This window comes from Sebastes fasciatus, chromosome 4 (genome assembly GCF_043250625.1).
Source record: "Sebastes fasciatus isolate fSebFas1 chromosome 4, fSebFas1.pri, whole genome shotgun sequence".
Lineage (NCBI taxonomy): Eukaryota > Metazoa > Chordata > Actinopteri > Perciformes > Sebastidae > Sebastes > Sebastes fasciatus.
In genome coordinates this window covers 27097223-27108947 of record NC_133798.1, presented here as the reverse complement: position 1 = coordinate 27108947, position 11725 = coordinate 27097223, and the positions used below count along the sequence as shown (strand labels likewise).

General features: G+C 36.6%; 1 protein-coding gene across 2 annotated transcripts; it reads left to right on the top strand.

Moving 5' to 3' along the window:
• The first annotated feature begins 2912 nt into the window (after positions 1-2912).
• sephs1 (selenophosphate synthetase 1) lies at positions 2913-11547 on the top strand. Of its 2 annotated transcripts, none has more exons than XM_074633277.1 (10): positions 2913-3053; positions 5861-5983; positions 6123-6219; positions 6374-6477; positions 6663-6770; positions 7663-7817; positions 7919-8009; positions 8113-8212; positions 8673-8885; positions 10180-11547. In XM_074633277.1, the coding sequence occupies exons 2-10, from the start codon at positions 5888-5890 to the stop codon at positions 10392-10394; spliced, it is 1179 nt and encodes a 392-aa protein (XP_074489378.1). In that variant the 5' UTR covers positions 2913-3053; positions 5861-5887; the 3' UTR covers positions 10395-11547. The 2 variants fall into 2 exon arrangements, with proteins under 2 accessions (XP_074489378.1, XP_074489379.1); XM_074633278.1 differs by lacking the exon at positions 2913-3053 and adding an exon at positions 3087-3380.
• Positions 11548-11725: the final 178 nt, after the last annotated feature.

Below are 11725 nucleotides of genomic sequence, written 5' to 3'. Positions count from 1 at the left end.
TGGGGACAGATATTGATGTTTAAAAGACATGGAAAAGTGCATTTTGCATAATAGGTGACCTTTAAGTTTACCTTTTTTTGTACTTATCAGAGATATACTAAACAAAAGTATACATCAGTATACTTGGCTCATACTGAGAAGTATACAGAAAAGTCTAAGTATACTTGGCTCATACTGACATGTATACAGAAAAGTCTAAGAATACTTGGCTTATACTGAGAAGTATACAGAAAAGTCTAAGTATACTTTTACTTTATCATTTGATCGAGATATACTTAAGAAAAGTACAATTATTCTTGCCTTACAGGACTACGGAAATGTATACTTGACTTGTAGTTGTGCTTACTTTTTGTTAGACTATGAACATAGTTTTGTTCTAATGTAAAAAAGCCCTATAACAAAATATTTGTTGAAACATTAACATGCTTCTATCAAAAGATAAGTTCATAAATGTAAGTGTATGAGCCTCAGCCTTTGTTTTGTACTAATATTCCAGCCTCTGCAGTGTTATGTTGTTTATAGGTGCAATTGGAGGGAAAACGGTAAATTAAAGGTATAAAGGTACAAAATATAAAATATTCAGTATTTTTATGAATATTTTTGTTCTTTTCATTATTATAATCTCTAGGCTATGCATATCTATTGTGCTATTGTTGTTAATATTGTGATGGAATTACAATTTTTTAAAATTGTTGCTCACTGTGCATATGAATAGTTGTTTCCACCATTAAATATGGTTTCCTGGCCATTTTGTCTTCGTGTTGTTTTATATATATATATATACATATATATATATGTATATATATATACACATATATATATACATATATATATATATATATATATGTATATATATACACACGTGGACAAAATTGTTGGTACCCTTCCGTTAAAGAAAGCAAAACCCACAATGGTCACTGAAATAACTTGAAACTGACAAAAGTAATAATAAATAAAAATTTACTGAAAATTAACTAATGAAAATCAGACATTGCTTTTGAATTGTGGTTCAACAGAATCATTTAAAAAAACAAACTAATGAAACTGGCCTGGACAAAAATGATGGTACCCTTAACTTAATATTTAATTTATATATATATATATATATATATATATGTATATATATATATATATATATATATATGTATATCAAAAAGAAGTTTATTCAAGTGTGCTATTAGTATACTTCTTTGGAACTTAAAATAAGAGAATGTACTTTAAGTTTACTTTTTATGTAGAGATATACTAAACAAAAGTATACATCAGTATACTTGGCTCATCAAAAGATAAGTTCATAAATGTAAGTGTATGAGCCTCAGCCTTTGTTTTGTTGTTTTGTACTAATATTTCAGCCATGTAATGTTATGTTGTTTATAGGTGCAATAGGAGGGAAAACGGTAAATTAAAGGTATAAAGGTACAAAATATAAAATATACAGTATTTTATGAATATTTTTGTTCTTTTCATTATTATAATCTCAAGGCTATGCATATCTATTGTGCTATTGTTGTTAATATTGTGATGGAATTACAATTTTTTTTAAATTAATACCCTTACCAAAAAGAAGTTTATTCAAGTGTGCTATTAGTATACTTATTTTGAACTTAAAATAAGAGAGTATACTTTAAGTTTACTTTTTTTGTACTTATCAGAGATATACTAAACAAAAGTATACATCAGTATACTTGGCTCATACTGACAAGTATAAAAGTCTAAGTATACTTGGCTTATACTTGTACTTACTTTTTGTTAGACTACATGAACATAGTTTTATTCTAATGTAAAAAAAAGCACTATAACAAAATATTTGTTGTGTGCTATTAGTATACTTATTTTGAACTTAAAATAAGAGAGTATACTTTAAGTTTACTTTTTATGTAGAGATATACTAAACAAAAGTATACATCAGTATACTTGGCTCATCAAAAGATAAGTTCATAAATGTAAATGTATGAGCCTCAGCCTTTGTTTAGTTGTTTTGTACTAGTATTACAGCCATGTAATGTTAAATTGTTTATAGGTGCAATTGGAGGGAAAACGGTAAATTAAAGGTATAAAGGTACAAAATATAAAATATACAGTATTTTATGAATATTTTTGTTCTTTTCATTATTATAATCTCAAGGCTATGCATATCTATTGTGCTATTGTTGTTAATATTGTGATGGAATTACAATTTTTTTTAAATTAATACCCTTACCAAAAAGAAGTTTATTCAAGTGTGCTATTAGTATACTTCTTTTTAACTTAAAATAAGAGAGTATACTTTAAGTTTACTTTTTTTGTACTTATCAGAGATATACTAAACAAAAGTATACATCAGTATACTTGGCTCATACTGACAAGTATAAAAGTCTAAGTATACTTGGCTTATACTTGTACTTACTTTTTGTTAGACTACATGAACATAGTTTTATTCTAATGTAAAAAAAAGCACTATAAAAAAATATTTGTTGTGTGCTATTAGTATACTTATTTTTAACTTAAAATAAGAGAGTATACTTTAAGTTTCCTTTTTTTGTACTTATCAGAGATATACTAAACAAAAGTATACATCAGTATACTTGGCTTATCAAAAAATAAGTTCATAAATGTAAGTGTATGAGCCTCAGCCTTTGTTTTGTTGTTTTGTACTAGTATTACAGCCATGTAATGTTAAATTGTTCTGTAGGTGCAATTGGAGGGAAAACGGTAAATTAAAGGTACACTCCATTGTAGAGATTTTGTTGCCAGACTTCACAGCTCATTAAAGGGGATGTTAAAGCCGCCACTGTTCAGCCAGAGGACCCTTTGAGATCTAGTGAGATTCCTCATCGTATTTCAAACAATATATCATTTGAGGACGACGAATCGTGGTGGGATACGTACATTTACTAAATCACATCCAACTATACGTGACAGCGCTATATTTTCATCGTCTAGTTCCGAGTTAAAAACACAACTATGTGTCGCTTTTCGTCAGGCGCTCTCCTCGGACGCCCGTTTCTGTCCGCGGTGCATTGTGGTCGCGTCCCCCGCTCTTCTGTCGGGATCCCTCCGCTAACGTGAAGCTGGTAAGGATAAACTGGACCGGAGCAATTAAAGGGGAAATGTTGCACGAATATAACTCCGCTTTGGTCCTAAAATCGCATTTAGTGCGTTTGTAAACACTTCTATTGCACCGTATCGTCACAAAGTTTGCACAAGTGTCGTGTTTAGTGTTGTTTTGATTGATAGGAGCTCTGGTGTTGCACACAGAGCATGGCAGAGCGGACAGGAAGGGGTTAATTTTTTCCGCCGCCGACATTTTTATCTGTGGCGCTCTCTACTGCAACTTTTTAACTTTACATTGTGCAACTAGCTGGTGTTGTGTTTCTGCAGCTGTGTGTCACATTTAAGCTGTAAGTCTGTATGCAAACATGTGTGTTTTTAATATGTAGTAACGCTGCATTCAAAACGCACTGAGCTCTTTGTGTTGCACACTCATCAACCTCATGCATTGATCAAGCAAAGCGAGATTTCAGCAACACAAACATGAAAGATGTCACTATTAGCTCACATGGTCTTACAGATGAGCGTTTATAATGTGGTGTACAATACACCGACTAGTTTACCTCTCTGGTTAGCAGCACTGGTGTTAGCAGCCAGTGCACTCTGGGTTGAATGAACTTGGCAACATTTGGTCTCTTGAACACTCCCCCACTGTGTACTAACAGAGGCCCCTTCTGCAACTTGCAGCAGTTTAAAACAACCAACCAGAGTTACAAGTAACCTATAACTCATCTGGCTTCTCTGTCATGTGTTGCATTTGATTAAACTAAAAAATATGAGTCACAGAGTGATGTTACTGAAGAGTCTTTGTAATTTTGCAACAATTCATTAGTGTGCACTTTAGACTTTAGTAGCCTAGTATAACATTTGTTTTCTTACTAAACTGACAAAATTTAATAAACCTTGTGCCTGAAACTGCATTTGCAATTGATTTTTCTTTTCTTAATTTGAACATTATCAATGTAATTTTCACCACAAACATGCATACATCTGGATAATCAAATTCAGTCTAATACAATAGACCTACAAAATTACCATTTTGTTCATTGTTCATTTAATGTCGACATGTCAGAGAGGTGCTGATTTAATTCTGGTCATGTTTTGGTGTTGGGTTGCTTTGGTAAAGTGTACCTTATAGTAGGGGCAGGGCTGCACGACTTTGAAAAAAAAATTCTAATTGTGTTTATTTTGACTGACATTGCAATTGATATGATTTGTGATATTACGAGGCCCCTTCTGCAACTTACAGCAGTTTAAACAACAAACCAGGTTTATAAGTAACCAATAACTCATCTGGCTTCTCTGTCAGATGGTCGTGTTTCACATTTTCCTGTCATTCATGTGTTACATTTGATTAAACTAAAAATATGAGCAAGTTGCCAGTGATGTGTGAGGCACAGAGTGATGTTACTGAAGAGTTTTGATGCTTTGTAATTTTGCAACAGTTCATTAGTGTGCACTTCAGACTTTAGTAACGTATCATAACATTTGTTTTCTTACTAAACTGACACATTTTAATAAACCTTGTGCCTGAAATTGCACATGCAATTGATTTTTCTTTTCTTAATTTGAACATTATCAATGTAATTTTTTACCCCAAACATGCATACATCTGGATAATCAAATTCAGTCTAATACAATAGACCTAAAAAAATAAACACTACACTTGTGATTTGTTCATTTAATGTCGACATGTCAGAGAGGTGCTGATTTAATTCTGGCCATGTTTTGGGTTGTTTTGTTAAAGTATACCTAATAGTAGGGCTGCACGATTTTGAATTTTTTTTTTTTAATTGTGATTAATTTGACTGATATTGCATTGATATGATTTGCATTATTAGACGGTATGATAATTTTATATCATTATTCTAATTTTCATTGAAAAACATATAAAAAAGATGATGGTGTGATTTTTTTTTTTGCGGGGATCTGTACCAAACAAAGATGTTTTCTTAAGTCTGTAGAATATGATGTGTAGGTCAGGACATCTCTGCAGCATGACAATGTTTAATTTAAAATGGTAGTTTGCCTTTTAACAAATATTGCGATTTTAATAGATACTGCGATTTGAAAATTACAGGAGGCCATATTACGATTCAGATAAAATTTAGATTAATTGTAAACATTGTTACTTAATGTTATTAAATGTTGGTTCAGCTCTGCAGTTATTTCTGTCACTGGGACAAAAGACGACGAGCTGAAACAATTAGTCAATCTATTAACGATTAGTCAATTCATTTATTAGTTTATCCACAGAAAATGTTCTATGCAGTTATTTTGTTAATTGATTAAATTATTTTCCATCTTCTCAAATGTGATGATTTGCTGCTTTTCCTTGTTTTATATAATTGTAAACTGAATGATAAACTGAATATCTTTTAGGTTTTGGGCTGTTTGTTAGAAAAAAAACAAGAAACCTTTAGAGGTGTTATTTTAGCAGGTGCATTTATGACATTCTTACTGACTTTTCTCACTATTTTCTGACATTTTATAGACTAAAAACTTAATTGATTAATCAAGAATATAAATGGCAGATAAATTGATGATTTAAATAATTGTTGGTTATTGTTAGCAGCCCTAAAGATGACTGCAGAATTAAATCAACAGCTCTCTGACACAGTCTTAAAAATAATATTATGAGCTACATAAAGGATTCATTGATTGTACAGAAGCTCATTTGTCATAATTCACAAAGGAGCACATACTGTATGTGGATAATCTGAGATGTCATTGCAGAGTGGTGAATGAATTCTTCTAGCCCCTTGGGACATTCAAACTGTTTCTAATGACCAATGTTTTTGTTCTGTCCTGTTCACTGATGTGATTCTAGTGGTGAAGACCCTGAGTTTCTTCAGACATGTCCGTGAGGGAGTCCTTTAACCCCGAAAGCTATGAGCTGGACAAGAACTTCAGACTCACGCGCTTTGCTGAGCTCAAGGGCACAGGCTGCAAGGTTGGTTATCCTTATCAAAACCTGCCTTGGATGCATTATTGTTTTAGTATAGCTCTACAAATTAAAAAGCATTTTGCCAGATAAGAAAAGAGATATATTAAAAATGCATGATAATGATAATTATTGTCTTCGGTCACAGGTGCCCCAAGATGTGTTACAGAAGCTGCTAGAAACCCTACAGGAGAACCACTATCAAGAGGATGAACAGTTCCTGGGGGCAGTTATGCCCCGATTAGGTAATTCTGATCTTCATATTGCACAGAATATAATATATATATATATGTGATAACAAATAACTTAAGTTACAAAGTGTTTAACCCTGTGAGACTCTTTAGTTAAGCTTTTGTGTGAACAGTACCAGAACATAAACCTCTTCTTTTCTTTTTGAAGGCATAGGAATGGACACCTGTGTGATCCCCCTCAGACACGGAGGCCTTTCTCTGGTCCAGACAACAGATTACATCTACCCCATTGTGGATGACCCCTACATGATGGTATGGATCTCCTCTTTTATGCCTATTACTTTTGCCCCATTGTGATCCTATTAATTATACTTAACATGTGACAGTTGGAAGGATGCTACCGTTATAACTCTCTGTCTGTATTCTTGGATGTGATTGAGGCCTACTTTACACACCAACCCTTGATGTGCTTAATTTTCACTCTTTCTATTGTCTAGGGAAGAATTGCTTGTGCCAATGTTCTAAGTGACCTGTACGCCATGGGAGTGACGGAGTGCGACAACATGTTGATGCTTCTGGGAGTCAGCAACAAAATGTCAGAGAAGGTAAGTTGATGCGTTCACTTTTGGATCTTGTTTCTGGTAAATAACTGCGAAGAACCAATTGTGTTAATGGTGGAACAAACCATGTTATTCAACAGTTATTAAAGGGAACAGTGTTAAGAAAGATATTATTATTATTATTATTAGGGCTGCCAAAGTTAACGCAAAATCAGGTTAACGCCACTAATTTCTTCAAGGCATTAACGCTATCGATCTTTCCGAGGTGATAGCTTGCTCAGTGAAGATACTGGTATCTTCTATGAAACTAGGCAACCTAAGGAATTCATTGTGCCAAAGATGTCATACTAGCTTATCGGGAAGGAGGTAAAATAACGCTCCAAACTTGTGCTAGATTTGGGCGGGAAAAACTGTCATGGCCATTGTCAAAGGGGTCCCTTAGCTTTTGACCTCAAGATATGTGAATGAAAATGGGTTCTATGGGTACCCACGAGTCTCCCCTTTACAGACATGCCCACTTTATGATAATCACATGCAGTTTGGGGCAAGTCATAGTCAAGTCAGCACACTGACACACTGACAGCTGTTGTTGCCTGTTAGGCTGCAGTTTGCCATGTTATGATTTGAGCATATTTGTAATGCTAAATGCAGTACCTGTGAGGGTTTCTGGACATTATTTGTCATTGTTTTGTGTTGTTAATTGATTCCCATAATAAATATATACATACATTTACATAAAGCAGCATATTTGTCCACTCCCATGTTGATAAGAGTATTAAATACTTGACAAATCTACCTTTACAGTAGATTATGAACAGATAAAAAATGTGCGATTAATCATGGACAATCATGCGATTAATCGCGATTAAATATTCTATTATTTCTTTTTTTGCGTTGCGCTCCCCGTCTCTGATCTGAATGTTCTGCGTCTTTCCAGGAGAGAGACAAAGTCATGCCACTGGTCATCCAGGGATTCAAGGATGCATCAGAGGAGGCAGGCACATCTGTAACAGGAGGACAGACGGTGCTCAACCCCTGGGTGGTGATGGGAGGAGTTGCTACAACAGTCTGCCAACCCAACGAATTTATCATGTAGGAAGGAGTTCAATACTGCGTAATAATTATTTCAGAATTATGAATAATTTATCATTTTGTTGTAACGCAAAAAAAAATCCCGCTGATGCATTCCTCAGGCCAGACAACGCTGTGCCAGGAGACGTGTTAGTGTTGACCAAGCCGCTTGGAACACAAGTGGCCGTTGCAGTACACCAGTGGCTAGATATTGTAAGTCCACCTGCTCACTCTTTTCACACTTTTGTCTGGACACTTCTTCTTTTGTAGGATACACACTAACGCCATTGGCTGCATATGTTTTTTTATCCCTCAGCCTGAGAAGTGGAACAAGATCAAGCTGGTGGTAACCCAGGAGGATGTAGAGCTGGCCTACCATGAAGCCATGATGAACATGGCTCGGCTCAACAGGACAGGTATAACCTCTAAGAATGTGTCCATATAAGTGATTTGCAGTCAGAACTAATCAGCTGTTGGGCAGAGAGAAATGTTGAATGGGGGAATGTTTTTGTAAACAGCAGCAGCTCAGCTGTATTGCACCATCGCTGGCTAAGTAGCTTCTGCTAATAATGCAAAACATAATGCCAAAAAAACATTCAGGATAACTTTAAAATACTAAAAGATAATGTTCCATGTGAGACAGAAGTTGAGTACTACAGCTTCATGTTTACAACACACCCAAAATACATTAAAATGCTTTTCGGACGGCGCACAATGTTTAGCCCTCAATGAGTGACAGCCTTTGTGAATATCGGCACAAACTGAATAATCAATATTTGTTCGTACCGTTTAGTAATCTTCAACCATGAAAGAGTTGTGCACAAACATCATCAACCAATTAATCACCCAGCTCTCTCTCCGTCTCTTACCTTCCAGCGGCTGGTCTCATGCACACTTTCAACGCTCACGCAGCCACCGACATCACAGGTTTCGGCATCCTTGGCCACGCTCAGACGTTGGCACGGCAACAACGAAGCGAGGTGTCATTTGTCATCCACAACCTCCCAGTGCTCGCCAAGATGGCCGCCGTGTCCAAGGCCTGTGGGAACATGTTTGGACTCATGCACGGCACCTGTCCTGAAACATCAGGTGTGTGTGTGTACATGGTCGTAGTTTTCTTTCTTCCTTAACCATTGTATATGTAGAATGTTGAGTTTATTTACAGTAAATGGCACATTTTGTGGCGTGAGCCTCACAAAGTGCTTTACAGGTCAATAAAAAAAAAACGCTCAACATAACAAAACACCAATGTAAGGCTGAGGCATGTTCTGGGGGCCACACCAACAAAGATTCAGCTGCAGTTTCTCCGGTCATAATTTGTTTAAGTAGTCTAATTGGGACAAAATGAGTGTGACTAACTTTACAACATGGAGAGAGACAACAGGCCTTAATAGAAAGAAATATAAGATATAGTAATATCCTCCTAAGAATATGACTTAGTATAGGTTGAAGTTGGACCGAAAGGATGCAGTTTATTTTTGGCGTGATTAGGCAAAGTTGCGGCAATTCAATAAGAGTTACCGTCCTGTTTTCTTTGCAAACTTGTGAGCCCGTAAAGCCCTTTGAGGTGACATACTGTGATTCAAGGCTGTAGCGAGCTACAATATCGGCGAAGCGTTTCCGAGATGGAGAGAAAATGTTGCGAATAGTTCAGCCTTCTGCTAACTGTTACCGTCATGGCTGCGCCGCAGCTGTGAGCTCACGCAGAAGGCTAAACTATGCGAGAGAAGGAGAGAAAATGATGCTATTCCCCAAGCTACTACTGCCGTAGCTACTGACATTTTCTTTCCATCTCTGAAACGCTTCACCGATATTGTCAGACTCTTTTTGATAAATCTGTCAGTGTAGGCAGCTGTCGTCAATACTGGAATAGCAACTTTTCCTGCAGGATGTTCCGCCGTTGAATCAGGCTTTCACCATCTGAAAGGGACGTGCACGTGCATCTGTATTTCTAGAACAGCCAATAGGAACGCTCTCTCTCTCTCTGAAATGACCTGTGACCTCCCATCACAAGCTAGATATTTTAAAGCCTGAAAACAGAGCCAAGAGGAGGTGCAGAAGTCTCTCTTAAAACACTTGGATTACAATATGCTGAAAGGTTATTATGGAATTTTTGCCCAATGACACCAAAAATATACTGCCTACCCCCGTTTTAAAACACAACCTGGACTGAGAATTGAGCCCCGAGGGACACAAAGAGGAGTCCAAAAAGACACATAAATGAGACCCGCCGCACTGCAGCTCAATCTAATGCCACCTGCGGCCTGAGCATCAGTATCAAAGGCAGCACTTTAGATCCAACTGAGCACTCGCCAGCATCACTACACATTAAAGACATCATTTGAGACCCTTTCGACTGACTCAAATCTCCTTTTCTTTCCAGGAGGCCTGCTCATCTGTCTGCCTCGGGAGCAGGCCGCCCGCTTCTGTGCAGAGATCAAATCCCCAAAATACGGCGAGGGCCACCAAGCGTGGATCATCGGGATTGTAGAGAAAGGAAACCGCACTGCTCGCATCATTGACAAACCACGGATCATAGAGGTGGCGCCGCAAGCAGCCACGCAGAATGTCAACCCAACTCCCGGTGCAACTTCTTAATCCTCCTCCTCCTCCTCTGCTGCATCACAGACCAGAACCCCGAAGCTCTGCTGAGTGTTTTTAGCACACATAAACTACAAAAACCATCCTAGAGTGTTGAAATATATACACAAAATAGTACGTACACAGAAAAGACTGGGTTGGCGTGTATCTACATGAGAAACAGCCCCACACAGTGGCCCAATGGGGCATGTCATCACCCAGTGGACTCAACCTGCAGTATCCCCATGTTAAAAAATATTGGTAAGAATTGGAGCATACTTAAAATCCATTTGCCTTTCGTGTCCGTTGTGTTCTGTTATGTTAAATGTGTGTGATTGGCAGACAGCTTCTGATAAGAGAGTGATGATGGTGACCAAGACAATAATGTGATACTGTTGATTCATTTTGAATCTTAGCAAGTCTGGTGTCTATTGCCTCTTTGGGTCTTTTAAAATTGCTCTCATCAAGCAAGCGGACCGCGTGACGGTGTTTTTGTTTGTCCATTCACTTTGTACAGTTATAAAGCCTAGTTTTAGTTCATTGCTGTAACCGATGCCTTGAAAGAAACCGTGTGACCAGAATGGTTTTTTTTTTTTATTCCTTTGACTTTTTGTATTGTCCACACCTAAACTAATAAATATTCAAATAGAAAGATTGTTTGTTTTTGCCACGCTCTTTTGGGAGCTGCACTCATGTGAATTAACTAAAATGTGACATTATCTACTGCATCATAAAACTTCCTGTTGCTTCATTGTAAACTGACTAAGTCATAAATGAAAAGAGATCTGCATACCTCCTCAGGAGATGAACCTTCTACCATCTGCATTCCCAATATGTCATCATATTTAAGGTAATATGGTGTATACAGAGTTTGCATTATATGGTCACATAATTGTGCAACTGTAAAAAATCAGTCTGGATTGCACTCTAATCCGTGAGTCTGTCGCCTTTGTTCAAGATCTGGTACATTTCGTTTTGCTCTCTTAATGTGGCTGCCAGCAGTCTGACTTACTGTTATGAAGCTTCCAGCTGATCAAAGTCCAGATGTTTTTTTGTTTATCCTAATAGCCTGGATGAGTCTGGGAGGCCTCTGTAATGTTCATACGGATATCAGGAACAAGATATGACCTCCACCCCACCTCTTAAAATAAACTTCTTATAATAGACTGTTTTTCTGTCTGTTTTTGATGTATTAAAATTATTTATACTATTGTTTAAATGTGCAAAGAATGGAAAATATTTCTACATTTTAATTGAACAAAAAATTCTGATGGTGAGCTGTGTGTAATAGATGTGTAATCATTAATATTTTAATCAGAAAATGACAACTTAAAGTGAACAGCAGTTCG

What these genes read in the sequence shown, in the direction of transcription:
- sephs1 (XM_074633277.1), top strand. Translation starts at nt 5,888, where the DNA reads ATGTCCGTGAGGGAGTCCTTTAACCCCGAAAGCTATGAGCTGGACAAG. An exon ending in TGGATGACCCCTACATGATG is followed by an intron (nt 6,478 to 6,662) that starts GTATGGATCTCC and finishes TCTATTGTCTAG; the next exon opens with GGAAGAATTGCTTGTGCCAA. An exon ending in TACACCAGTGGCTAGATATT is followed by an intron (nt 8,010 to 8,112) that starts GTAAGTCCACCT and finishes TTTATCCCTCAG; the next exon opens with CCTGAGAAGTGGAACAAGAT.